Source organism: Desmodus rotundus, chromosome 4 (assembly GCF_022682495.2).
Source record: "Desmodus rotundus isolate HL8 chromosome 4, HLdesRot8A.1, whole genome shotgun sequence".
In the NCBI taxonomy this organism is placed as follows: Eukaryota; Metazoa; Chordata; class Mammalia; order Chiroptera; family Phyllostomidae; genus Desmodus; species Desmodus rotundus.
In genome coordinates this window covers 137,062,984-137,090,956 of record NC_071390.1, presented here as the reverse complement: position 1 = coordinate 137,090,956, position 27,973 = coordinate 137,062,984, and the positions used below count along the sequence as shown (strand labels likewise).

At 45.7% G+C, this 27,973-nt stretch overlaps 1 protein-coding gene across 5 annotated transcripts in view; it reads right to left on the bottom strand.

The window, feature by feature from the left end:
* Positions 1-27,973, bottom strand: part of FRMD4A (FERM domain containing 4A) — a 445,706-nt gene that overhangs the window by 138,743 nt on the left and 278,990 nt on the right. For all 5 annotated transcript variants that reach the window (XM_053922092.2, XM_071221290.1, XM_045183617.3 and 2 more), the window contains exons 3-4: positions 12,046-12,140; positions 362-454 (exon numbers count right to left, since the gene is read on the bottom strand). In XM_053922092.2, coding sequence (XP_053778067.1) covers positions 362-454; positions 12,046-12,140 — 188 coding nt within the window. The remainder of the gene's footprint in view (positions 1-361; positions 455-12,045; positions 12,141-27,973) is intronic.

Here is a 27,973-nt window from a genome sequence, read left to right as displayed (position 1 = left end):
TAGGGGTGCTCACAACAACATACTGTGTTTCTCTCCCTCTCTTTCTCCCTCCCTTCCCCTCTGTCTAAAAATACATAAATAAAATCTTTTCAAAAAGTTAAAAGAAAGCTTGTTTCTGTATTCCACACAAGCCTCCTATGCAAGAGCACGAACACGTGTGCCGGTGCACACACACTCACATGCCGCACACACTCATGCTCTGTGTTGGTATCTACTGGAAATGCAGCTATGCCACGATCTCTATTCCTGGTAACGAACCGAGACGACCTCGATTTCCTTTCCTTTGATCACTATACCCTCCCAGACTTTCCTGACAAAGAGAAAAAGAAGGAACAGAAGAGTGGATACCAGGCGTACATACCTGACACAGAAGTATAAAACCACTGGTCCCGACTTTTTGGGGAAGTCATGTTCCAATACTCTTCGGTCCAGCTGAAGCCAGTTCAAGTGTCCCCTGAGAAAAACAGAGACAAATTGATTAGGGCTTTGGACTTTGCAGAAGTTTCTTGTGACAAAGGTGTGTGTACAGCAGAACGGGCTGGATCGCAGTTAAATGTGGACCTTTGCCTCACTATTATGTTTTCAGCGTTTGAAGGACCCAGAGGCATGTCTAGGGAAGACTGGGAGAGCAGGAGACACCGTGTGCCGTGAGGGAGGACAGAGACACTCAGAGCCAGGGGGAGAGACCTGCTGTCGCTTCTCGGGCCGCGCTAAAATGAAAACGTGATCGTGCTCGCTCTCGTCCTCAATTCCCGTCCCACCACACCGTGGGCTGCTTTTTTTCCTGAAGGACTGAAAACATACTTTAGAATTATGATATCAATCTTCACAACATTTTGCTGGGAGCAGATGGGTTGAAAAGCCAATAACAGTCAGTTTCTTAAAAAATTAAACTTACATCTACCATATGACCTAGCCATTCTTCCCCTACGTGTTTACCCAAGAGAAATGAAAGCATACGGCCAGGCCATGAGAAGACTTTCACACACAGATGTTCAGAAATACATTATTTTTCATAGCTCAAAACTTGAAACAACCCAAATGTTTATCAACTGAGGAAATGCATAAACAAATTATGATATAATGGAATACTATGCAGCAACAAAGGCAATGCACTACTGATATACAGAACAACATAGATGAATCTCAAGACAATTATGCTGAGTAAAAGCAACCAAGCAAAAAAAAGGACTACAAACTGTAGCTTCCATTTAGATGAAACGCTAGAAAGTGCAAATTAATCTACAGTGACAGAAAGCAGATTGGTGGTTGCCTGGGGTGCGGGGAGGTTGGAGGGAGAGATTGTGGGGGGCATATAGAAAATTTTGGGAGAGTGATGGATTACGTCCATTATATCTTGATGATGGGGATAGTTTATTTGTGCTTACATGTGTCAAAACTGATCAACCCGTGCACTTCAATGTACATCGTTTACTGTATGTCAGTTACACCTCATTAAAGCTGTTTTAAATAGCGGACCACAGACACGCTTGATGATACACACATGGAGCGACTTGTGCATTTCTTTCTTCCTCCCCTCCTTCCACCTCTTCTTTACTTTCACGTATGTCAACTGACCACCTTCTTCGATAAATGGTCTGCAGATGCAGCGGGGAGCAAAGTAAACACCATCCCTTTTCCCCTAGAGCTTGTATGCTTGCAAGGGGACATTCGACCACTACTTCCACAATTAATTACACTAGTAACTAATAGTATTAGGGCCATGAGTGATGAGAACATGTGAGGATCTGATCTACTTTGCGGGTCTGAGATGCACTGCCTGGTGTTTGAGTGAGATCTGGAGAATCACCAAAGTTAACTCAGCCAAGAGGAGGGGGGACCACTTTCCAGGCAGAAGGACCAGATTGTGCAAAAGGCCCTGAGGTGAGAAGAAACCCAGAACCTTAATGTCATGTCAGTAGAAGGGGGTGAGGCTGGAAAGGGACAGGGACCCGCTCCTGGGCCCTTGGAGGCCACGATAAGGTTGTTCTTGGAAGAACGAGGCAGTGCCATGTTACAGGTATGAGCAGAGAAATCTACCCCTCCTTTTCCCTCTCCTCACCCCTCCTTTTCCCTCTCCTCCCTGGAGGACTCAGAGCCCTAGAATCACCTTTACTTCGTGAACTCATGCTGAGCACACACAGCTGACAGCACACCAGTGCTTCGGTGCCCGATGCCGAGTGACACTGATGTTCAGGTGCACAGGCACAAGCAAAGGCACCTGCGCTGTGCAGGACGAGAAGCAAAGGCTGTCTGTACCACACTGTTACAGTGTTTGCTCCTCAAAGAACGTGCTTGCCTCCGAAAAGTGGAAACACGCTAGGGGCTTCCATCTCCATTTTAGGAACTCATTTAGGTAGTCCCTTTTGTACATACACACACAAGCACAAATCTCTCACTGAAACCATCTGGAAATAAATTTCTTCTATAAACTTTATTTTCAATTTTGGCTACTCTCCTCTGAACATAGTAGGAATGAAAAATAACAGGAAAAAAGTGTTTTATGTAAAATGACTGGACCAACTACTTCCAGCTAGATGTGATAAATTCCCAGCCAACTAGAACACACCTCTTCTGGAAACAGAAAGCCAGGGTACCAACTTCGTTTCTGGTCGTACCAAAAATGCTGACCTCTTGCCTTAGCTCATGTTGTTCCCTCTGCCTGGAATGATCTTCCTTTCCTTCAATGACCTATCCTTCAAGACCCCGCTCTCCTGTGCCTCCTCCAGAAAGCCTTCCCTGATGCACCTTCCCCACACCACACCTCAGGGTGGGACTGGGCTCTCACAGCACCCATCCTGGGCACCTCTGCTGCTGCACTTCCCACAGTCCAGAGAACTTACTCTGCGATGCCTTCTTTTCCCTGACAGACTTTTTACGTCTGAAAAACACAGCAAGATCTTCCTCATAAAATAAAGTGTGTGTGTTTGATCAACTAAAAGGTGTTAAGACAAATGTGAGACCTAATTATTAGTAGTAAGAAGCTCCAGCCACTCTTTTCCTGCCTCTGAAAATCTCCCCGCATCTCCTCCACGTGCTCGGCCTCCTGCAAGCATGCCATATGCACACACTGCGTGGTGACTTTGATCGTGCTGCTGCTCCTAATTGGAACAGTCTCTCCATCTCTTTATCTGAACGCTAGCCACTGCTCCGGCCTGAGTGCAGAGCAGTCTGTCAGTGAGGTCTCCCTGATTGCCTAAGCCTGGGCTTTCTTTCCAACTCCTCCAGAGGTTCTGGTTCGTGTCATCCACAAGGCACTTATAGTGCAGTCTTGTACATTTAGTTACTTTCAAAAATATGACCCACCTCTCCAACAAAGTTGTAAGTTTTCAACATTAAAAAAATCATCCCAGAACCAAGCACAAGACCTGGCAAATACTTGCTGCTCAAAAGCCCTTGCTTATTGATTGGATGACAACCTCCAAAAGCAACTGATCTGTGCCCAGAATTTTTTTTAGATTTTATTTATTCATTTTTAGAGAGTGGAGAAGGGGAAAGGAAAGAAAGGGAGAGAAACATCAATATGAGAGATACATCAACCAGTTGCCTCTTGCATGCCCCCAACTGGGGACCTGGCCCGCAACCCAGGCATGTGCCCTGACTGGGAATTGAACTGGTGACCCTTTGGTTCACAGGCCGGCACTCAATCCACTGAGTCACACCAGCCAGGGTGCAGATCTTAATTTATAAAGATAACTGAGCGACCACACAGAGAGGTCAATGTCATGGAAAGCAAAACTGAATGTTATTCAGTTTCCCTAGAAATGAGAGGCTCACCACGCCAGGCAGGCCCACAGGGGAAGCACCAGTGCGAGTCAGTCATGAGGCAGAAAAGGAATGAGCAGGCACAGGCCTGTGCTGGGGTTTCCACGGGGAAGTCAAGGCAGGGCAGGGGAAACAGCTTAGGGGTGAAGGGCAGCCCCCAGCTGCCTGGTACCTGGCCCTGAGCTGATTTAGGACGGGGCTCTCCTGGGCTTGGTGTGTTGAGAGTCAGCTAAAGGGAGTGGTGAGGGAAATGAGCTCTGGACAGCAAGAGAGGTATAAACAACTCTAGCTGTTAGTTTGCCTAATTAATGGATGTCAAATAAATACAGAATCTAAGAAAACTCAAGAAAGCAATCCACCCAATGGCCATGTAAATTTAAATTTATTCTTTTGCCTTACAATAATTCTTGACAAACGGTCTGATGGAAATGACCTTTGCGTAATCCTGCGAGATAAACCCTCACCCTGCCCCACTGGCACATGACGGACCACGCGGACTGCTGGGACTTCTACTTGGTCTCTGAGGGACAGAGTTCATTCGGTAAAGAACCTCGAAGTGGGGACATTCTGCACGAAGAGACCCCGAGACAGGAGTCACTGGCTACCACCCTGTTGGGTTTGCTCACAGCCCATTCCTCTTCATCCATGTTAACAGAGGACAAAAGAGGGGTGGATTCCCTCTCTAGGTAATTATACTCCCCACATTAAACTTTTTTAAAAGATGATTTTTTAGCAATGAATTTATTTAAATGGAAATTCCTTTGTCTCCAGCTGTATATTAGTTTTGCATTTGTCAAGCAATGAACTGACTAGAAAGTAAGAAAATGGCCAGGAAGCAGAGAGAACAAGGAGGTCAGAGTCACCCCTGTGGTCTTTGAGGGAAAATAAATTTCCTTTCTCCACTCCCCTATTCGGACTCCTCAGCCCCAGTTCAGTGAGGGCTGGCATGATGTGAATATTGCAGGGTTCTGATGTCCATGGCAAGGTGGGCTCCCCTCACCTGGGGTGCCGGGACCCTCAGACAAAAATATTTCCACTGAAGGGACACATGACTCATCCAGGGCCCCTTGTAAGTGCTCAGTATTTGGACAAAAGCCAAGAGCTGGGTTAAAAAGCAAACTGGAAACCCTGGCTCTGAAACCATGCCCTCTGGCTGCAATAGGACTTAAAGCATTTTCTGCTCATTGTATGGGGTTCGAAGTCATATTTCCTACCCCCAGCAGTATTAATAATTCCTCACTTTCCAGGACTTTTTCTTTCCTATGACACCTTATAGTCCTGACACCTCAAGTCCCTTCCACAATTTTTTTTTTTAATTTAAGTCAGGGTGGACCAGGGAGCAAGGGGTAAAAAAAGCATAAAAGCATTTTCTAAATACAGTGTAACTAAGTAAGGGATGCCTGATAGCTTGGTTTTCATTATTGTCATTGATTTTTCATTTGAGAATGCACATCAGTGCATTTGCTAGTAACAAAGCACAAAAATATAAAACGCCCCAGCAGACACTCAGTATTTTTTTATTGCTTGACTGATAACTATCTTTAAAGCTGCACAAGATAACACTCATTTGGTTTATGGTAGCAATAGGTCAAACTGTTGGGTCAGTAATAAATACGCAGTTGCTTCCAGGCAACAGAAATTGGATGCATTTATTTAACGGATTGCTTTCAGCTTCTACATATAATACAAATAGATTTCTGGTTCAAGTGTTGGCACCTTCAAGAGAGATGGCCTTAAGGAGAGCTTTGTTTATAGAGAGTCACTGGAGGGTGGAGGTGTATGATGAGACGATCCCAACTGATCATTCCTGGACCGCAGGGGAGAATGATACCCTGACTTGCCGAGGTTTGCACTGTAGATGGCTGGCTTCATGTGGAATGAGTTTCTATGGAAAGCCAAAGCAAGAGCATGAAATTCTTACAGATGTTCCTAGATGGAGGGGGGTTAGGGAGCTCTTTAAATGTAACAATGTTTAACTTTTATAGTCCTGACTCAGAAATACATGTGCTCATCAAGGACAGTTCGGGGGTAATGATTTAGCTAGAAACCCTCAAATAGTGGTCTTCCAGTGTGTGAGTGTGTGGGGGGGTGGTGAGAGAGAGAGAGATTGTGTCTGCACCAAACACAGACAACCACAGAGAAACAATAAGAAGGAGTGTATTGGCAAGACTAGATGACTAGAACATGGGCTATTTTGTCCACCTGAATTTATGACCTTAATTTTGTTTAATCCTCACCCAAGAACATGTTTATGGATTTTAGAGAGAGAGCAAGGGTAGGAAAAAGAGGGAGGATGGAAGGGAGAGAGAGAGAGAGACAGAAGAGAGAGAAAGAGACAGAGAGAGATGTGTGAGAAGTACCAGTTGGTTGCCTCTCCCATGTGCCCAGACTGGGAATTGAACTCTCAGCCTTTTGGTGTATGGGATAATGATCCAACCAACTAAGCCACCTGGCCAGGGTTATGGCTTTAATTTTTTATTTACAGAGACTTTGTTCCAACTCTTCTCTTATAGCACCTGCTATACTATATCTTATTTACCTCCTAAACTAAAACCATAAGCCATACAAGGGGTCAAAAAGTCTCACTATTTCTGGGGCCGAACAGTGGATGCTAAATAAACATCTGCTATGGAACCAACAGGTCAGCCTCAAACACGCCCATAGGTCAGTATTACTGTCAGCCCAGGGACAGCCGTCCATGTGTAGACACCGCTCCTGCCCTCAGGAAAGGAAGGCAGGGGAGGAGTCTCCACAGTCAGTGAGAATCCACTCTGCTCCCCCTTGTCTAGGGTCCGAACTCTACCGCACCACTTTCCTTGGGAAAGGAAGAAGTCTAGACAAAGCCTGGATCCATTCAGGTCTCCTCAGATCACCCCATTCTTTCTTCATTTGTCTTAGCCACACACAGAGAGGGTTCTGCTAAAGCCCTTTTCTGGTCACGAAATAGAAGGCATGGCTGTTGGCCACCGTCTGCCAGTCTCCGAGGTGGCGATGAACACCGAGTGCCGTGTTCCAGAAGCACCTGTTACAACTCAGGCCCAGAGGCTGTAGCCACTGATTTCTCCTCAGTCTCATGGTTCTGGGCATTTACTGAACGGAAATCCTAAACCTATTTCTAAATATTAAATTGCTTTCCCAGAGCGACATCATGTTGTTATTTCTTCCACCATTGGAAAACTGCTGTTCTACTTTGCTTATTTTTAATTGTACATAAGCTCGAGGCTGGGAGTGCTCATCAACTAGACCCGGTTCAGACGGCACAGCCAGTGCCGGGCGTGGTTCCAGTGGGGGGCTCAAGGACGCAGGGACCCGGCAGAGTAGAGGGTGTGCCCCTTTGTCCCGCCCCGGCAGAGTAGAGGGTGTGCCCCTATGTCCCAGCATTGGGTCTATAGACCCAATTGATTAAGGACACACTGGGCCTCAACTATCTGGATAGATCAGACTCCCCCAACAGTACTAATCAATGTTCAATTAATTAAAACACTGCACCTTGTTGGGTTGTTTTTTTTTTTTAATCCCTTAATTGGTTCTTCAACTAGGATTCTGGATTCAGAATGTCTATAAACCCTCTAAATTTTAAGCACAGATTATTTTATGTGTAAACTTTTGTGCAGGCAAGAGAACATACCTCTTAAACAAATTTGAAAGGGGTCTGTGATTAAATAAGAGGCTAAGAATTTCCTTAATTGGTAGGTGGAATTTCTTAATTGGCATGTGAAACTACATTCTAACTGTACCTGGCTTTTAAAATGTGCAGTGACTGCTGACCGAGTTTCTTATCTTTCTCCCTCAACTTTCCAAATACTTCTTAAAGGTTTTCATTACATAGATACTCAGTTACAGCACCTGTCACACAATTCTTAAAATTCATGACAGGAGATTCATATTAAAATTTAAATACATTATAATCATCACTTCAATTTGGGGTATGTTTGACTATTTCTGCTAAATAGTCCAGAAGTTATTTAGTTACAGCTTTTGAGGATGAGGTCCTCTGTCAACAATTTTCTTCTAATTTTAAAAATTAAAGATGTGGTATTTATAAATGTCCAAGCTCACCAAACTGTACACATTAAGGATGTGCAGTTCTTTGTATATAAATTACACCTCATAAAGCTGTTTACAAAAAAAAAGAAACCCAAACAGATGAAACAAAAATTATGATTGAGAATAGACTGATTTAAACCATACAATCAGAGCCATGATCTCTGAAGACAAAAAAAAAAGAAAAAGAAAAAAAAACCCAACAACATGGGTGTTAAAAATAGCAGTGGAAATATTTCAAAAATAAAATGTAAAAATAGCCTTCCTTAAGTGATGAATGCCAGCGCTTGCAAGTGAACATCTCAGCCGCACTATGTGAACCGCGGGGAAACGCTAGGGCGAAGGCCTCGGAGCTGGCTCCCACAGTCCGTCTGGGATGGAGAGACTCTGGGACTTGCGGGTCCCTGCACGTGTCAGGACTGGCCCCAGATACTCTAACTTTGAGTGATACCAGCTTCTCCCCGGATCTCGGGGAAGGGGACGGAGGAAATTTACTCTGACATTCCCCTCTCTCTGGAACTGGGGTTTTCAGGCTTGGATGCGTGTTGGGAAAATCGTGCTGCTCAGGCCACTCCCAGACCAATTAATCACAATTCTGGGGGCAGGTCCAGGGCACTGGCACTTTACCAGAAAACCACAGCGTTAGCAAAACATAAATAATTAGTTTAGGATCAAATCGATACGAGGCGCTTCCTTTGCTTCGGAACGTGTTAAAGGTGGCCGAGACGCCCCTGTTTGCGTGTGTTGCCACAGTGCAGATCACGGACAGATCACCGCCTGTATCTCCTCTTATCACGGCACGTTTATTCAGGATGAAAGGGGCTGCGTGCTACTGAATCCTGGAATGGAGAAAGGCATTCATGGGAAAGCTGGTGACCCTGGAATGAAGACTATAATTTAGTACCTATAACATACTAACGTTAATTAGCATAGTTTGTAAAGTATCAACATTTGGGGAAGCAGGGTGAAAGGTACATGGGAACTCTCTGCACTGCCTTTGCAATTCTTCTGTAAGCCTAATTATTTTAAAATATAAAGTTTAAAAATTAAATTAAAAAAAGAGCAGGTGAAGTTAGTAATAATGTTACAACACTGTGGGTTAGCTAGCAACATTAAATATCCATGGGCATAAAAGTCTTGCATTATGGGCTCAGATACTTTATTCAAAAACATGACACCTCATGGGGCAAGAGGAGCTTAGAGATATTTCCAATTTTCTGTCTGCATTCTGCTGTATATATTTTTTCTTTAGGTCCATCCAGATCCTACAAAATACCATCAACAGCAGTTACTACTGAGAGACTCACTGACAATATATGACCTAAAAGCCCTATATTCTACCATGAGTCAAAACACAGCTGGTAACATCTTACACTTCTACAGCACTTTACACTTTGTAACACTTTCCAAGTATTAGTCCTGTTTGATTTGCATGAGGAAATAGACAATACACAGAGTATGCCATGGACTAGAATAAAGGCTGAAAGTTCAACTGCGTTTGATTATAAAATGCAGTGTAGCACCTGCAGAAATCACACAACACACACACTAAGTGTTACAGCACAACACACAATTTGAAAACACGGTTATTAAAAGACCTTGTGTTAGTGTCTAGAGGCACATATTACAAGGCTAGTGCTTACTGACCTCATATGATCATCGACCCAGACTAAGTCCCACCCACAGGCACAGCTTTCATTCTTCCCTTTTTTAGCAGGAAAAGAAGAAAAGTTCAGATTATCAAAAAGGCCACCAGGCAACATCCCTTGGCCCCAGATGTTATCGGGCCATGACTTTGCCCTGAGTCATGGCTGTCCCCTTTGTTTCTGTCGTCTGTCCTTAATTTCCTGGGGGCCCCTGACACTCTCCATTTCCCCCGTGAGTCAGGTCCACCTGCCAGTTCTTTCTCAGGAACTGTCTGCCAGCTGCTGCTCTTTTCCACTGATCTGCTGGCCTCTGGCCACTCCTGCAGTTGCTGAAGAAGCCCTCCCACCCAGACTCAGGTGGTGGCCACTCTCTCTCTAAACTGTGCCAGGAGATGGCTCACATCCTTTCTATCACCACCCCCTCAGAGCTCTCCATGCCGCCAATGCCTCTCCGGGGTGTGGGCCACGTTCCTCCAGCCTGGCCTCACACACATAAGCACCCACACGCCTTCCTGACCCACCCTGGGGACTGCACAGCTCAGACCAGAACACACGGTGCCACTCGATAAGATACAAGACCTGAGCTGCATGCCCCCACTTTCCTTTCAGTGATGTGGTTCCTGCTCTCCTCCATCCCAGGAGAAGAGTGGCTTTCTACCTGGCATTGACTCCTGGCTGGTGCTCTTAGGGAAGTGATTTGACACACGCAGCAGGCACATTTCTTCCTCGTTGGCCAGGACAATATGCTTACTCTTTGGTTCTTATTTATTCAAAAGGGAAGTCTCACTGGGACTCAGGGAGAGGTCATGGGACCTTTGAGAGGAGTAACAGCGTTTGGGAAATGTGAACAATGGGATATGACTGACTGAAACTTCTGGTTTCCTTCTAATCAGTGCTAGTGTATAAATAGCGATTTCAGGGGTTTACAGTGATCCGCAGGAGGAAGGGTAGAAACACCTGCACTTTCTCAGTGTATGTTTGTCTTAAGGCAGGGGCGTCAAACTCATTTTCACCGGGGGCCACATCAGCCTTGGGGTTGCCTTCAAAGGGCCGAATGTAATTTTAGGACTGTGTAAATGTAACTACTCCCTAACAGTTAAGCGAGAGCTCAGCGCTGCTGCCGGGTAGAAACAAGGTGCTGGGCCCAATAAAACAAGGTGGTCATCTGATTTGGCCCACGGGCCTTGTGTCTGTCACCTGTGTCTTAAGGCATTGGCTCCTTCCCTCCACAGCCCTTCATTCATGGCCACGCTTACCTGGCTCTACCCACAGGCACAGCAAACCTCCAAACCAGGGGCCGCCTCTCCTGCCTTCCTTCTGGCTCAGTTTCTAACAGGCTCAGGGCCAGGGCTGACCTGGTTCCTCCTGGCCGTCTCTTCCCTGATCACCCCACCATCTGAACTGTCACTAATTCAGAGGATGATCGTATGTTCCAGTTTGCCCAAGACAGTCCCAGTTTATACTGCCTTTTACTCCTAGGGTCTCGATTTGTGGTTCCCCGAGCTCAGTGTACCCAGGTGCAGACATATCTGATCATCTCTCTTACTCATCAACGTGACTGCCTCCTGTCCTTGCGTCTGAGCCCATCCTGCCTTGATAGCACCATCTGCCTGATGGCGCATGGCCTCCCCTGTACTGTCCCGTCCAGCCACTGACTCAACCCTGATCTCTTAGTATTTTAGAAAATCATCTCAGTAATTCTAAAGATTTGTAGAAGTGTGTGTGTGTGTTGTGTGTGTATGTGTGTGTGTAAACAGAGGAAAAAAAATTACTAAGCATCTACTTAGAACACATTCTTATCTAGCAATCTGTGCAGGTTTTTACTGCGCTCTTTTGCTAATAGTATATCAAGAAGGAAATTCAAATTTTAGTAAATTTGTTTCTTACTTGTGTTGCAAAACGCCACTTCATAGAGTCAAACTGAAAGACTATTGAGAGCAAATGTACTTTTCATCAGATGGGTGATCAAAATTTGTGTTTTTTTTTTTAATTTTTAATTCATTGACTTGAGAGAGAGAGAGATATCAATTTGTCATTCTGCTTACTTATGCATTCACTGGTTGATTCTTGTGCCCTGACTGGGGATCAAACCCTCCACCTTGGCAAATGGAGCGGACGCTCTAACCAACTGAGCTACCCGGTCAGGGCTAAATTTCTGATTTTTATAGTCTCTCTATTTCAGCTTAGACAGTGAAACTGAACAGATACTTTTCATTTTGAATTTATCATCAAATTTACTTCCTGTTATTGTTATCCCAACACTGGAGAGAAAAGTTTAATTTCCAGAAGTTTTCATTTAATTTTAATAGAAAACAAACCCATGCAAATCTAAAAAAAATTGGTTCTGAACACAAACATGCTTGATTATAGGAACTAGTTTACCTAATAATTTCATAATACGATCGTCACCCTAATTATATCCTTTGGCTGTTCCAGGCATGATCACAAGGCCTTTGAAATTCAAATGATGAACTTGGGCTGACCCCATCCCACAGGACCCAAGTGGCCTGTAGCTGATTCCACTGCTGACAGTTGGAACAGCATGATTTCACATTTCCTTTCAGGTTCCTTGGGTTTCTGGGGCACTTACGTCTCATCTGTGAAGGCTATTCCGAAGTACTCCTTTTCCTTCAGGTTGAAGTGAGAGGCCACGAGGTCAAGCAGCTCCTTGGCCAAAAGTTTGGGCTGGAGGGAGAACAAAATGGGAAAGGGGTAAGTGACAAGAGCTTACATTTTCTAAATCATGCAATTTGCGATTTGCATAATTTTTAAATGTAATGTATCAAAGTTCTAGCACATCAATGCAGAAGAGTTTTCTAAAACCCAAAGGAGCAGACAATGAGGACGCCAGTGAGCAAAGAACCAAGTACAGATGGAGACCTTCTGCCTTGTGCTGTAGTAGTTCGTCCTACCAACGGCGGGACGCACTCACTGACAGTGCTGTCAAAGCCCGCATCCCTCCTTCCCGCCCAGGAGAACACGTCACGCTGAACTGATGGGAAGATGCCTTATCTAAAAAGTATATCATATATATAAAGTAAATATATATATCATGTGTTACAAGTTATGTAACATGTTTTAACATGTATTTAATTGTAATATTAATATTATAATGGCATATTCCATACGTATATTTTATGTCACATATATAACTTATATAGAAAACATTATATATATTTACTTACAATATATTAATATATATTTAAATGTTACATGATACTTATATTAACATTGTAATTAATCTATTACATGTTACATAACATCTATTATATGTGTATTTAACATATAGTTGCATAGTATTTGCTACATGCCAGGCCCTGTTCTAAGCACTTTACAAATTCCAGCCTCTTTAATCCTCATGGCAGCCCCATGAGGTGGTCCAACTGTTAACCCCATCGTATAGGGAGGAAACAGGCACCCAGAAGACTCAACATCTCTGTTTCAGTCTTGGTACTGGGATTTGAAGCCTGGCTCTGGACACTCTGCCTTTGAACACACTATATGCTCCCAAGATGAGCAATCCAAGCAATAAAATAGTACCCTCCTGCAGGAAATGTTAAAGTTATGGGCAAAGGGCCTTGTGAATAGTATTTAAGCATAAACTGAAATATACCTTCTATCTGCCTTTCCAAAGGTGAAGATCTGCCTTTACCTAAGGACATTTTTATCATACTCTTTCCTAAGAATCTCTGCCAATGTAAAGGACTGTACCAGAGCTTTAGGCATGAAGTCACTGTACATGTCTACACTGTTAATATGTCATTCTCTCAGGCCCATCACTGTTGAGATGACCGCACACTGCCAGGCTCTGAAGTTGGGGAGCCAGGGGAAGGCCGTCTGATGGAGACGCAGGGCCAACAGGGAAGAGCCAGCTGTGAATCGGCTCCCAGGGCAGGCATGGGCAAATGCATGGCCTTCATATTCTGACAATGCCTCCATTCCAGAAACACTTGCTGGATGTCTCCAAGCTCAGAGCAAAAACAGATTCCAGAAGAGAAAACATATGTTTGTTTGTGCATGTACACGTACAAGGTCTGTCCAGAAAGTATCCGGCCATGTAATGAAGAAAACAGAGACATTTATTGAAGAAGATACAAGACACAAGAAACATTGTACATAGCACAGTGACACCTCGGTCCCTTTCAAAGTAGGCACCTCAGGACCTCACACAGTTCTCCCATCAGCTGCCCCGTTGTATTTTCCTGAATCTCATCAGTGACCTGAAATCTCTTCCCTTTCAAAGGTGATTTTAGTTTTGGGAAAAACCGTAAGTAGCAGGGTGCCAAATCTGGGCTGTTGAGGGGCTGAGTCACCTGGGCAATTGGATGTTTTACCAAAAAACTCTACACAAGATATGATGAATGGGCAGGCGTATTGTCATGATGAAGCTGCCAATCACCAGGTGCCTTTAGCTGCAGCCTTCTGAATCATTCCAGTAGTTTCTGTGGGGGAATGTTCACCCTTAACACAAAGTTTGGTGCAGATTCATTGCTCGACTCACTCGGTCATTTTGAATGTGACGGCCACACAGTATACATGCTCACTCAGCAGTGTCTACTGCCCCCACTGACTAGTACAGTGAAGTCGTCATTGTCCACACATGTACATTCCAGTCCACTCTCCTTGGCTGCCAGGTTACATGGATGTTGCACAAACTGTTTTGGTCATATTAACAATGGTTGGACTTTTTCTGGGCAGACCTTGTATGTGCATTTATAGCCTTCCTGAGTATATTTCCTATTCTGGTGGCTGCTCTGTGGTAGTTCACTGTTAGAAGAGAGCATAAGACATGTAAACAAGATTTGCATGGCAGTTTTAGAACTACCAAAGATGCAGCAGCTTCACACCTGGGTATTTATGCAAAGAAAACAAAAATATCAATTTGAAAAGACACATGCACCCCAATGTTCAATGGGGCATTATTTACAATAGCCAAGACATGGAATCAACCTAAGTGTCCATCAACGGATGACTGGATAAAGAAGATAGGTGTGTATGTATAATGGAATACTAATCAGCCATAAAAAAATAAGGATCTTGCCATTTGCAACAACATAAATGGACCCGAAGATATTATGCTACGTGAAACAAGTCAGGTAGAGAAAGATAAAGATCATTATAATCTCACTTATATGTGGAATCTTAAAAAAAATTATTTTTAAGAACTCATACAGAGAACAGATAGTTGCTGAGGAGGTAGGGGGAAGTTGATATGGGTGATGGTGATGATGGTAAAAAAGAGAGAGAGAGGGTGAGAAAGAGTTACGTGACGGTCTGGTTCCTTATTTCCCTGTCTGGGTGCTGTTCTGGACTGCACTGTGTCCCCACCCAAATTTCTATGTTGAAGCCCTAACCCCAATGGGACGGTGTTTGAAGATGGAGACATTGGGACATGATTAGGCTTAGACAAGGTCATGAGAGCAGGCTTCCGTGATAGGATTAATGTCCTTATAACAAGAGACACCTAAGGGCTTGCGCTGTCTCTCTTCACCATATGTGCATCAGGAAGACAGCTGTAACCAGAACCCAACCGTGCTGGCACCCTGACCCGACTTCCAGCCTCCAGAACTGTGAGCAAATTAATTTCAGTTGTTTAAGCAACCTAGTATTTTGTTATCCCAGCCCTAGCAGACTAAGAAAAGCACACTTCCTTTAATTCAGCATTGTTGAGTGTCTAATATGTGCAAGGCCCTAGCCAATTCTGCAGGAGATACAAAATGAGCAGTATGTAGCACTTGCCAGTAGGTACTTAGATACTAAGTACTTAGTTTTAGCAGAGGCACAGAATAAGGGCTGGTCTTCCTTTAAAAAAGCCAAAGCAGATTGTTTCTTAATGCTGCCTCACTCCTGGGCTCACAGGATACCAGGCCCTGCACCTCAACAACCATCAATTCACCAGTGCAAACAGCTGGAAAGGACAGAAGTGGGTTTGAATTGAGGGCAGAGCTTCCTCCCCTCAAAGATGTAAATCAACAGGAGAATCCATCTTGATAAATCAAAGCCATCTAATACTCTATACTTCCGCTCACACTAAAGTCAGAAAAGGTGAAAAGGCAATCTGTGACCCACAGGGAATTCGAGACCTCATGTAAGACCCTCCTTCGTGAACAGCAGCTGCCGCCACACGGAGTGTAGTCAGTGCGGTCCTTGCGGCCGGTCTCCGAACGTCTCTGGCCGATTACTAGGTGGGATCCAAGACGAGGGGCGCTCCTGAGGCTTCTGGCTGTGTTTGCTCCATGCTGCAGCAGGCTGTGTTGCCGCCACCACCTCCACCCCCAGAAGGTTCCTGGCTGCCCAGATACAAAGCATTTACTGTACAGGTTGTGACTGAATAGAAGGCAATATAGCTGATCTGTCCAAATGGTTGCTGGCCTTTCGCTGTGTTTCTACAATGCCTGTAATTTCTTGAAACATTTCTGATAATCTTTTGGGTCTGCCTTTGAAGCTTATGTCCCGTTGGTAAAAGCATCCTCACTGTGGATAAATCTTTTTGTGCTCGGAGTGAATTTTTTTTTTTTTTTGAATTGGCAAAAGTCACTTGAAGTCAAGTCTACTGAATGGGGACAGAGAAGGAGGCGGTGAGCACACTGGTCAAACGGGTTTTGTAAAATGAGGTGTGACTATAAAGTAATTATTGTGGCTTCTGAGGGTCATGGTGAGGTTTCCAGCCCCAACTTAGAAATGATAGAAATAAGATTGCCTTCTCTTTGAGAGGTAAACTTTAAAGCCAACATGTCAATAGAATTGATCAGAGATACATAAATTTACCCAGAAAGAGGAAGAATTACAGTCATGCAGCACTTAACAATCAGGATACATTCCGAGGAATTCGTCATTAGGCGATCTCATCGCTGTGCGAACGTCACTGAGCGCACCTACACAAACCTAGTGGTAGAGCCCAAGGCACACCCAGGCTTCGTGACAGACCCCATAGCTCCCGGCCTGCGGGCCTGTAGAGCATGTTACTGTACAAAAGAACAAGAGATCAAGTCAAGCACAAGAGAAAAATGATGCCATCAGAGACAGGTAAACATGAGATTGCTGATTATGAGGCTGCTGCCAGCATAACATGGCATAGTGCTTTATAGCAAACTTTTTCTTTAATCCTCACCCAAGGACATTTTTCCATTGCTTTTTTTTTAGAGAGAGGAAGGGAGAGAATCACTGATGCAAGAGAGAAGCATTAACTGGTTGTCTCTCATACACACCCAGAACACAGATCACACCTGAAACCTAGGTAGGTGCCCTGACTGGGAATTGAACCTGCAACCTTTTGGTCACCGACGACATTCCAACTAACTGAGCCACACTGGCCAGGGCAAAGCAAACATTTTTTTTACAGATAAATGGAAAGAACATGTTCTAAAGTAACAATGAAATATATAATAATTCATGAACCAGTACCATAGTTGTTTATTATCATTATCAAGCGTTGTGTACTGTGCATATTATATGTTACACTTTTATACGCCCAGCAGTGCAGTAGGTGTGTTTACACCAGCATGACCACAAACACGTGAGTAATGTGTTGAGACCATTACGAGGCTATGACGTCACTGAGCGATAGGAATTGTTCTGCTCCATTATAATCTCATGGGACCGCTGTTGTCTTATATGGTCCATCGTTGACTGAAACGGTATGTGGAGCATGACTGTACTCTCAGTGCTGGAACTGTTTATAACAAGATTAAACACAGTAATCATTCCACAGAAAGGGTGGGGTGGATGGAAGGTGTGTGTGGGGAGGGGCTGGAGGAGCAGTTTGGGAAAGGAAGGTGATCTGGGGAAGCAAACGTGGCCCTAGCCAACATGCCTTAGCCATCTGGGCTCCAGGGGCTGGGGTAAGGCCTTTGATGTGGCAGAAATGGGGCTACTCTAACTGATCACATTAAACACTCAAACTACCTATTCAGCTCTGCTTTTAATTCCATCCTTCCAAAGAACTTACTGAGGCATTGCTATCTTAGATGTGGTGCTGACCATATACTTTGACTGGGTTACCAAAAGTAAGAGATCATTCCTTTGACAATGAAGAGCCTGGCCTGGAAATGTCAGGCAGGCTGGGACGCAGCACAGCCAGGATTCCAAATGCAATCCAGCTAGCCTCAGAGACCCCTGCTGACCCTCTGCCATCCCTCCTCTGCTGCCTCTACTTCCTGGACAAGAAAGAGGTCAAGGATCACGAGCCAGGAAAGCCACATCTGGACGAGAGTTACAGAGTACCGCTCACTTAAATCCAGTACACTGACGTTTTAGACATCAGTACTGACATTCTAGATATCAGTACTGATTCATACATCAGTACTCTGAACTTGATTAATGTGAGTCTGCCCCTGAAAATGGAAAATCAGGTTTCCAAGCCTACAGGGCTAAAGATCTGATGCAACGCACACTGAAGGAAGTCACCACAGTAGTACATGCCACCCTCGGGGCCTCATGGAGACTGACTTTCGGCCCTTCCATGGCAATGCACCCCTACGATTTAGCCAGTCACCATGAATCATTTTATGTTGGAATTTCTACAATGAGAAAATGAATTTTCTTGGCAACTCATAAGCTGATGACAACTAAAAGGCTGTCAGCAACAGTATCATCACTGGAATAAACATGGTCTCAAACGCATTCTTTTCAATGACTGTACCTATCTCGGTGCCTGCCCTCGGTTTAAAATATTTTTTAAGTTAGCCCATTACTTTCCAATGAAGAAAAGCCTGTATTTATTGTATTTTGACATGCATAATGCACATTTTTTGCTCAAATTTTTGAGGGAATATTAAAGGTATGCATTACATATGGGTAGCACTAACCCATGGGTGTGTATTATACATGGGGGTGGCATTATACACAGCAAAATAAGGTATTACCCAGAATTTACAAGTGGGGAAATAAAGGCATTTAAGGGGTTGATGTGGATTTGGGGTTACAACTCCCAAGCTTGGAGTCCCTCTGAAAGCCATACCCTACACAACTGCTGAATTATTCTGTTGTATACCTGAAACTAATACAATGTTTTATGTCAATCAAATCTCAACAATAATAATTTAAGAAGCCACACTCGATCTTCCCCTGTGACCACTCCATCAGTGACAGCACTCACTCCAGCCGGACAGCTGCACAGTGTGAGAAATGAACCTCACTATGAAGTCACTTCGATGTTTGGGGGCATCTGTCATCAACAGCATAACCTAGCTTATCCTGACTGATCAGGCACCAAACCCTTACTTCTCTGTATGGCTGGTTTAAGAGCACTTAAGGTATCAGCCCTGAGATTTCCTGATCTTGCAAACTAAGACAATATCCTACCTTGACCCGATAGTGATTAATGTAGTACATTGTTCTAAAATTTTTTACAACTAATTTAGAGAAAGTTGCTGGATAAGCAGAAAGCTTTAGGCTCTTATGTACTTTGAAGGGATGTTTACAGAATCCGGCTGATTATAATTTGACAACTATTTGTACTATAAACTTCTGTGCAGTTTGCAGAGATTGGGCTGGGAGCGAGGCCAGGAAGGCTGTAGCTCAGACAAGTTCCACAGGACAAGCTGGGCAGGACCTCACTGTGGACCCGAGCAAGGGGACACTGTGCATCTCGGGTTAGAGACAGCCTGTTCCGGGTCACTGGTGATTCTCTGGCCCTATGAGATCACTAGAGAATGGGGCAAAGGTAGGCTTACAGTTGTGAATATGTGAACAGAGTTTTTTGGTATTACTACTTATTATTCTATTATTTTCCTTAAGAACTATAAACCTACTTTTGCTGTACCCTGTACATTTAAGACTGACTTTCTCCCAGTTTGTAATTAACCTAGTTTACTCAGTAGCTTCTGGAAGAAGGGCAGAATAACTCCAAGTCGTCACTGGTCTGACCTACCCTCCAGGTCCGGGTCCCCGCGCGCTGGACTTTTGCAGTGGGAAGCCATGCACACGCCAGCACACGCCGGGCTCTGGAACAGGCCTGCCGACTTCACCCACCTCCGAGCTAGGACGGGGCCAGACTGTGACTCGCCTCACACAGCAGCTGCAGCCCCACGCGGTGCTCTAGGCACATACCCTGGACAAAGATCCCTTAAGGTGATCCTGTGAGCCGTTCAGGCGAAGTCTGGGGACAGGAATCTGAGGACAAGGTGGCACCCTGGCACCTCTCCAGTCCTCCACAGAGTGTTTTTTAACCATCACTCAGCCATGACACATACCACCACTTAAACTTCACATGGTCACACCCAGACAGAGGCTCTCGGACAGACTGTATTGTATCACGTCTCTGAGCCTCGGTGACCTCTCTCTGTAAAACTATGAACGAGGGTGATGAAATGGATTCTTGCCACAAAAGATTACTCTTAATATTATTATTAAATGTAGCTTCTTCCACCCTGGCTGGTGTGGCTCAGTGGGCTGGGCATTATCCCACTAATGGAAAGATCGCCAGTTCGATTCCCACTCAGGGCACATGCCTGAGTTGCGGGCCAGGTCCCCAATTGTAGGCGTGTGAGAGGCAACTGATTGATGTTTCTCTTGCATACTGATGTTTCTCTCTCTCTCCCTCCTCCCTTACCCTCTCTCTAAAAATAAATAAAATCTTTTAAAAAATAAATGTAGCTTCTTTCTTCCCTGAAAGCTGCCCAGCCTTCTCAAGGGTCCGTTTACCCCTTTGAAAAAACTTTACGACCATTCTGGATCCTGTCTTATCTCTTAAAACTAGTCAGTTAACATGCGCCACCTTTCTTATATCATCTCAGGCAAGTCATTTAGCCAATCTGTGCCTCAGTTTCCTGAGCTGAAAAGAGGGGGTGATGACTACACCCCATCACAGGGCTGTTACGAGGATTACATGAGTTTATGTTGACCTGCCCAAGTGCTGAGGACACTGCCTGGAACTAGGGGAGGGTTCACTGTTATTTCAGACCCTTACTACCTCAGTTAGACATTATGATAGAAACTTCTAGATGGGAGCAAATGCCAGCCTGATAGTTAAGGCCACTCTTTGAATATGGGTCCCGTTTACCTAGTCAACCTGACTTCTGCCCGATCATCTACAAAATCACTTGTTTCTGCTCAATCTATTTGTATTGGACTTAAAAAAAACACCAATCTCATTTTTATTTCTATACCCTAGCTCCCTCCACCCTCCCTTCCCCTTTACCATTTAAATTTTATCCTGCTCAAGGCTACTTCTTTCAGGAAGCCTTCCTTGACCATCTAAATGGTGTCTTTCTCCTCTGGATTCCTCTAGCATTTAGTACGTGTATGTACCTCATTCACTCTTGGCACACATGCTCTTATGTAGAGATACACTGATTTTAATTTAAAAATATTTTTAATTGCAGTAAAATACACAAAGCATACAATTTCCAACCTTAACCATTTTTAATTAGATTGTTCAGTACTCTTAAGCATCTTTGCATTGTTGTGCAACTCATCTCTCAAAGTTTTTCTTTTACAAAACAGAAGTTCTGTTCCCATTAAACTCCCCACTGCCACCTCCCACCAGCCCCTGGCAACCGCCTTTCTACTTTCTGTCTGTACGAATTTGATCACGTCAGATACATCAGGTAAGTGGAATCGTAAAGTATTCGTCCTTTTGTGAGTGGCTCATTTCACTCAGCATAGTGCCCTCGAGGTTCATTCATGTCGTTGCCTGTGTCTGCATCTCCCACAGGGGTGTCCAACCTTTTGGCGTCTCTGGGCCACACTGGAAGAAAAGTTGTCTTGGGCCACACATAAATACACAAACACTAAGGAAAACTGATGAGCAAAAACAAGGTTTTAAGTAAATTTATGATTTTGCGTTGGGCCGCATTCATAGCCATCCTGGGCCACCTGTGGCCTGCGGGCTGCAGGTTGGACACCCCCGAAGGGAGACTATTGTTTCATCGTGTGGTTACAGCACATTTTGTTTATCCAGTCATCTGTCACTGGACACTATGGTCGCTTCCCTGTGTTGGCTACTGTGAACAATGCTGTTAGGAACACAGTGAGTGAATTTTGTGTGACATTTGTTACACCCTGTTGGCCAAATGGTGGCCTCTAAAACGGTATATCCACATCCTAATCCCTGGAACCTGTGAACATTACCTAACTTTACAAAACATGGGATTAAGATTGAGAGGAGGGTCTTATCTTGGATTATCCAGACAGACCCTGAATACAATCACTTGGGGAGAGGCCGTTTTCACGTGGAGACACACAAGAGTCAGCCATGTGAAGAAAGAAGCAAAGTTTGGAGTGATGAAGCCACATGTCAGGCAAGGCTGGCAGCCAGCAGAAGCTAGAAGAGGCAAGAAACGGGCTTTGCCCTCAAGCCTCCAGAGAAAGCAGGGCTCTGCTGGCAGCTTGATTTCAACTTCTGCCTTCCTGAGCTGTGAAAGAACCCTTTTCTGTCACAGTAAGCCACCAAGTTGGTGGTGATTTGTTATAGCAGCCATAGAAAACTAATACACACCTTCAGACTGAAACCCCAAAGATCTCTTACCCCACATAGCGCTTGGCATAGAGGCTTGACATACTTCAGAATCACAGGAAGTTCAGTATTTGTTGGTTGCTTGAGATGTGCATAAATTGGGATGTCGGTTGAAAGCCTTTATCAGTGTTTGCGTTCTGTCTCTACAGCACCGGTAATGAGACAAAGCAGTCGTGTGCAGGTGGACAGGCCCTCGTCTCAGAGCTCACCCTAGGTCAGTCAATGGCATAGTGAGCTTCTCCTCAGTGAATGCTCCCCTCAAGCCCCTTTCGGTCACCCACCATTTCCTTGGGCATTTCCCAGATTCTAAATCAACGGAATTGCCACTCCTGAATTAACTGCATTAAAAAATTTAAAACAACAAATGGCTCCCATCTGTGCTTCCTGAGAAGCCAGTGTCTGAAGACTGACCGTGTCACTTCTCCCTCCTCCCCAAGGCTGTTTTGGACAATCTGCTTTGCACACAGTGACCTCTGGGCTGCCAGGGCAACAGCTCTAGGGCTGGGCCACAGCCACCTACCCCAATGGCACTGCTGGGCCTCAGGACCCACGAAAGGTGATTCCCTGTCCTGTAGAAGTGGCTGCAACTACAAGCCAGCAGGAAGGACTAGGGCGCTGAGGATGGGCAGAAGCATGGTCAGCCTGCCCTTCCTTTCAGCTTTTCTGAAAACCTGGAGAGAGGGGAGTGACGAAGGGAGACTCTGAATAAATGATGCCGGAGCACTGATGCCTCTTTGAAGCCCTGCCTGTTATTGTGATTCCTGGAGCAGCTGGGAGCCTGGCTCCTGCCCTTCCCCTGCCCCTGGGGGCTTGGTAATAAGCAGGCAATGCTCAATGGCTGCTCAGTATCCCTGGGGATGGGCAATTGGTGATGGGCAGAAAGCATGAGGTCATTCTGCACACAGACAAGGGGCTGGCTGCTCCCCCTCCAGGGCACCTTCCTGATGCTCAGGCAGATTAGCTGAGAGGCTCCTTCCTTCCTGCCCTCTGAGCAGGTCCTGGGTTCAAGGAGGCTACTTCCTCAAACCAGGCCCCTGTGAAGGTCAATGGGACCTGTCTGCTGGGGAGGCAGGTCCTAAAGCTATGTGGGTCCTGCCAGAGGGAGTATCTCTCTATCTTGGAGGTCTCCATTCAGCCTGAACCCCAGCTCATTAGTGGACGTGAGATAAATGCTTTATCGCCATCTAGCTTAGGGGTGGCCGCAGCAGAGTATCTCAGCAAAGCTCGCTGAAGATATGGTCAATGCTAAGTTTCCGTTTACTGGGTGCGGCCTGATTTCCAGAGCTGCCCTGGGTGCTTTACAGGAACCGATAGAGTCAATCCTCACTCAAGAAGTGGATGCCGGGATTAGCTCCATTTGACAGAGAATAAGCAGAAGCTCTGAGAAAAGTAACTTGTGGAAAGCACACAGCTGCTTACTGGCCGACCTTAACCCTACATACAGTAAGGTGGGTGAAGGTCACCTAAGAATGCTGGATTACAGGAAGAGCCAAACAGACTGGCTACCCAACCCTCTTCACCTCTCTGGAAGGAAACTAAGCCTCAGGGGGTCAGGAAGCTGTCCAAAGACAAGGAAGGTCAGTTTAGCTGCCAGCAAAGGTGGGACCAGGACCCAGGTGCCTGACCAGTCTCTCTGCCATTCCAGTAAAGTGGGGACTGAGAAGGCCATACCAGCAACAGCTGCAAAGCTCTGATGCAGGAAGGAACATAACAAAGTGCATTAATGACAAGGGGTCCTTGAAGGCAAAAAGTGGTCACTGGTGCACACTAGGCGAAGGTCCAGGTTTCCTAAGCAATCCTGCAGCATTTACTGATGGTGACGTGGGGCTTAGAAATGTTAGTGTGCCCACGGTCACAATCCCCCAAGGGCACGTGAGGGGCTTATGTCTGGGGGCTGCCTCTGAAGCTTTGGTTTTACACACAAGGGTACTGATCCAACAAGGAACAAATAGCCCAATCAGGAGGGATTGTGAACTGCTTTTTCTACATGTGGCAAAACATCGCCAGAGACAGTAAGTTTTGGGCGGGCGGGCATCAGGTTTTAGCAATTCTATAGCCCTGCACCCTAGCACAGTGTCTGACACATGGCAGGCGCCTAATGAAGGTTGCATGTCCATGTCGTTCCGGTGGGACAGACTGAAAGGTCATTGTGTGATTGTTACACAGGCCCAGCAGGGAAGCAGACCACAGGAGACGGTGGGCCCTGCATACTCTCTCCAGGCTGGGCTGAAGCACAGAACTGCTGGGCAGAGACAGTGGTGCTGCAGGGAGCTGGATGGTACCAGATGCCATATGCTCAGATGCGAGAGTGGCCAGGTTTCAACCCAATCATCTGCCTCCAGGAGTCCGAAGGAGAGGGTGATGCAGACTTAGGCAATGTGCTTGTAAACGCAGGCAACGAGGTGCAGTGTCTGTACTCCTAACCCTATCTCAGTGCACCTCTTCCTCCTAACCCAGTGTCTCCCTGCCACCAACTAGTCACAAATGGCTCCTTTAATCACTTCTCTCCACCTCTTCCCCATTTGCTAGCCTTCCATTTAACTCTTCCATTTAACCCAGAATGGGGGACTCCCGGGAAGCAACCTTTCTGGTTTCCCAGTTGTCTCCCCCCACCCTGCTTTTCTACTATTCCTATATACTCATTTATTTTCTAGTTCTCGTTCTCTTATTTCCACATGGTTTCTTCCTCATTTTGCTAAGATACACCCTATCTCAGGTTCTGAAAAGTTGGGATTGCTATCAGTCTGGGAAGCCGGTCTCCTCCATGCATTTGAATGATGCCCGTCGGGAAGGATCTGACAGGCGTACATAATTATTGCTCCTCCAGAAATGCAAAGTACTTCTGCCAGCCGGCTGGGGAGCCCGCTCGATTCAGGACCTGCCCCCCCTTGGGACTCTGGGCTGCAGGCAGGTGTTCATTAGGGAGCGCCTGCTGATTAACATAGAAGCCCCCAGACTCCAGCCTGCTCAGGGCAATGTCATAAGGACAGCTCATCCACAGTGGCTGTTCCCGGCAGCCTCGCTGCATTACTGAAATGGTAACTGTCTCAGTGAGGCGAAAACAACAAGACGCACAGCACTCAATGTGCCTCTCCTAGGGAGGGCTGCCAGGTCTGCAGCCCCAACACAGAGATATTTCTAGCGAATATGGGGATGCAAAGGTCCTTGCGATTCAAACTTCATCTTTCACGGCCTTAGGTACCACTTCTTTTTTTTTTCCTTTAAAAAGAAGCCTGCTCTGCACACTCTGTGATCACTCTACCTTGTCCTACTATGAGTAATGAATTACTATTTTGGATAGAAATTGTCTATATATTTTCTAGAAGAAGGGAGTTCTCCAGGACTGAACTGGCACATCAGTAACCTTTCCAGAGGGCCACGTAGCACAGGACCAATTCAACCTTGGTCTGCGTGACACTGCATAGTGAATCACTCCCTTCGCTTGATGCTCAGGGGAGAGTGGGAAAAGGTGCACAGGAAATCGGAGCTCTGAGAGAGGGTCTCTGTGGGTACATACAGAGGCCGTGAAGGTTTCAGGGTCATTTGAATAGACACTTTTGTAGTCAGGAGGAGCTCAGAGCTCTTAAGAGTTTTATTAGTAAAGCTTGCGTGTCAATAGGCCAGAAGGAAGAGCAAGGTGGAGCCATTCTCAGGGACAGGTAAGTCGGCTGCTGCTACCTTTCCGATGCACACAGGCTCACTTGACACCCTCTGTCCTTTGCCTAGAGTGTAGCTTGGCTGGTGTTCAAACAACGTGGCTTGCCTTCCAGCGTGACGGTAGTGAGAGTGAGGAGCTGCGTTTGGGTAAAATAACAAATATATACACACACACCCAACATACATGTGTGCATGTGTGTGTACATATATGCACACATTGCTGTGACTGATAATGCAAACCTGGGCAGTAGATTTGTGGTGAGACCACAGGGCTTGAAAACCCAATTCTTTTCGACATGTAAAGGGATCAGCATTTTCTTTTACTTTGAAACACTGGGACGACAGTATCTCCCTCACAGGGTTGTTGCAAGGATTCCATAAATGGTCCTTTATAAAGTACCTGGTACATGAAAGGTGCTCAATGAGAGTAGGTTCCCCTCTTCTCCTTCAATCGGTAACTGAATCCCCATAGAAATTACTCCCTCATCTCCGTGACAAGGACCTACTCTGATTAGAATCTAAATCCTCTTTTGAGTGAACTGTCATATCCTTTAACTTAGGAACCATGAATAAATCATCACTACACAGTAAGGAGAACAGAAAGCAGACGACTTCCCTTGGAATTGAACTTACTCGGGCAGACTCACCCTAAATAGCACACCTTCTCCATGCCCAGTGTCTGCTCAGCAACATGCGCCTCCACGCACTGGGGACTAATTTACCTTCTCACATCTGCCCCTGCCTCCCGCTTCTTTAGAGTTAAAATAGCATTTACTGGCAAGAGAAGGAAGTGTCTGCTTTGGTGATAAACCCAGAGACAGGGCACTGGCTTTCCCATGTTTGTCAGCACTTGAACTTGGAAGTTCCCCAAAACACCTCCCTGTGGGTCCCTTCCCCATTGCTCTTGATTTTTGCAAACTGCTGGCAGGTACTGTTCTAGAGAGATAGATCCACCACACTCTGTCGGTGATGCTATCTTCAGTAAAATGAACAGGCACCCTCACTGGGGTGTGAGAGGCATGAAGAAGTACACAGGCACTGGTTTCCCAAGAGGGAAGGTCAACTATGGCTGAAAAACATTTACTGCTGAAGAGCAGCTGCACTGCAGTCAGACTAGCAGCAATGCAGGAAGCACGGCAGCCCCTCCATGCCCTTGCACCACGCTAATTAAGTGCGCGAGAACAGATGCTGTGCCGCGGGGGTCCAAAGAGAAATTGTGAGCTTATAATACCCTCATTCCTGACTCAAAAATATCTTTTTACTATTTACCTGCAGCCCCCACCCCCACTTCCAGGAGGTTTGGAGGAGGCTTACACAATCTTAAATAGTATAAAATAGGGGGATTAATAACATGAATGAAACAGCCCGCTGAAGACGATCAGACTGTGAGATAAACTAATGCCTGCTGCTGGCACACAGTTCATCAGGGGACACAGGCAGACTGAAGAAACAGGCAAGCTCACACACACAGGCAAGCCTTTTCCTGGAAGTACACCCAAGAAGGAATTTTATGGTATGGTTCCACACATAAGTGAGGGACAATGGAGAGCCCATCTTCAACCCAGACCCAGGGAACGACAGAAGCACAGCTCACGGGACCTGTCTCCTGTGTCAAGTTCAGCCCTGAGGACGCCCAGCACACCAGCACCCGGTGCACCACGTTCCCTGCTTGGGGAGGGTTTTAAAGCGATGTCCTGATGCCTGGTAGGATGTTCTGGGAGAGACCTTATGTCAGATATTTATGTAAGTGAATTTGGCCAGGAATTTTGGAGGCAATATTTTATTAGGTTTTTAACACATGCTAACAACTGCCATTAGGCAGCTTGGCATGGATACTCTGTCTTGATTCTGAAGCCAAGCCACATAAGAAATATGAAGTCAGTCCCAATTCAGGCAAAGCAACATAGCCCTCTACAGCCTGGTACAGCAAGAGGAAGAAATCCCAAATCACATTCACAAAAATGAAAGCAGGTGAACTAAGCCAAGTACTCTTAGACCCAAGGGGGTGGATCTGAGGTGCTGGTCAGTCAGCCAGGAGGCAGAGAATGGCCTGGACTTGCATTGTCACTTGGGCAAGTCTGCCAAATGCACCGCAGGAGTTGGACAGGGACAGGAGAGAGGAGGAGGTCCCTCTGCTGCCATCTGCTACTGAGGAGCCCTGCTTTTTACTGGGGGCTCCACCATTGCATATCTACTGCTGTGGCCTCCATGTACCTCCCCCCTTTCTCTACTGCCCAAACTACCTCTCATTCGAGACCCTGCGAGGGAACCGCTCTGCAAAGAGGGCTGCCTTGGTCTCACATCCTTCTCGCCGATTTCCACCCTGGCCGCCCACTGGCTCAGTGGCTGAGCTCCACAAGCAGAGAGGACTATCAGCCTTTCCTGATGCACTTGTCCCATAGCA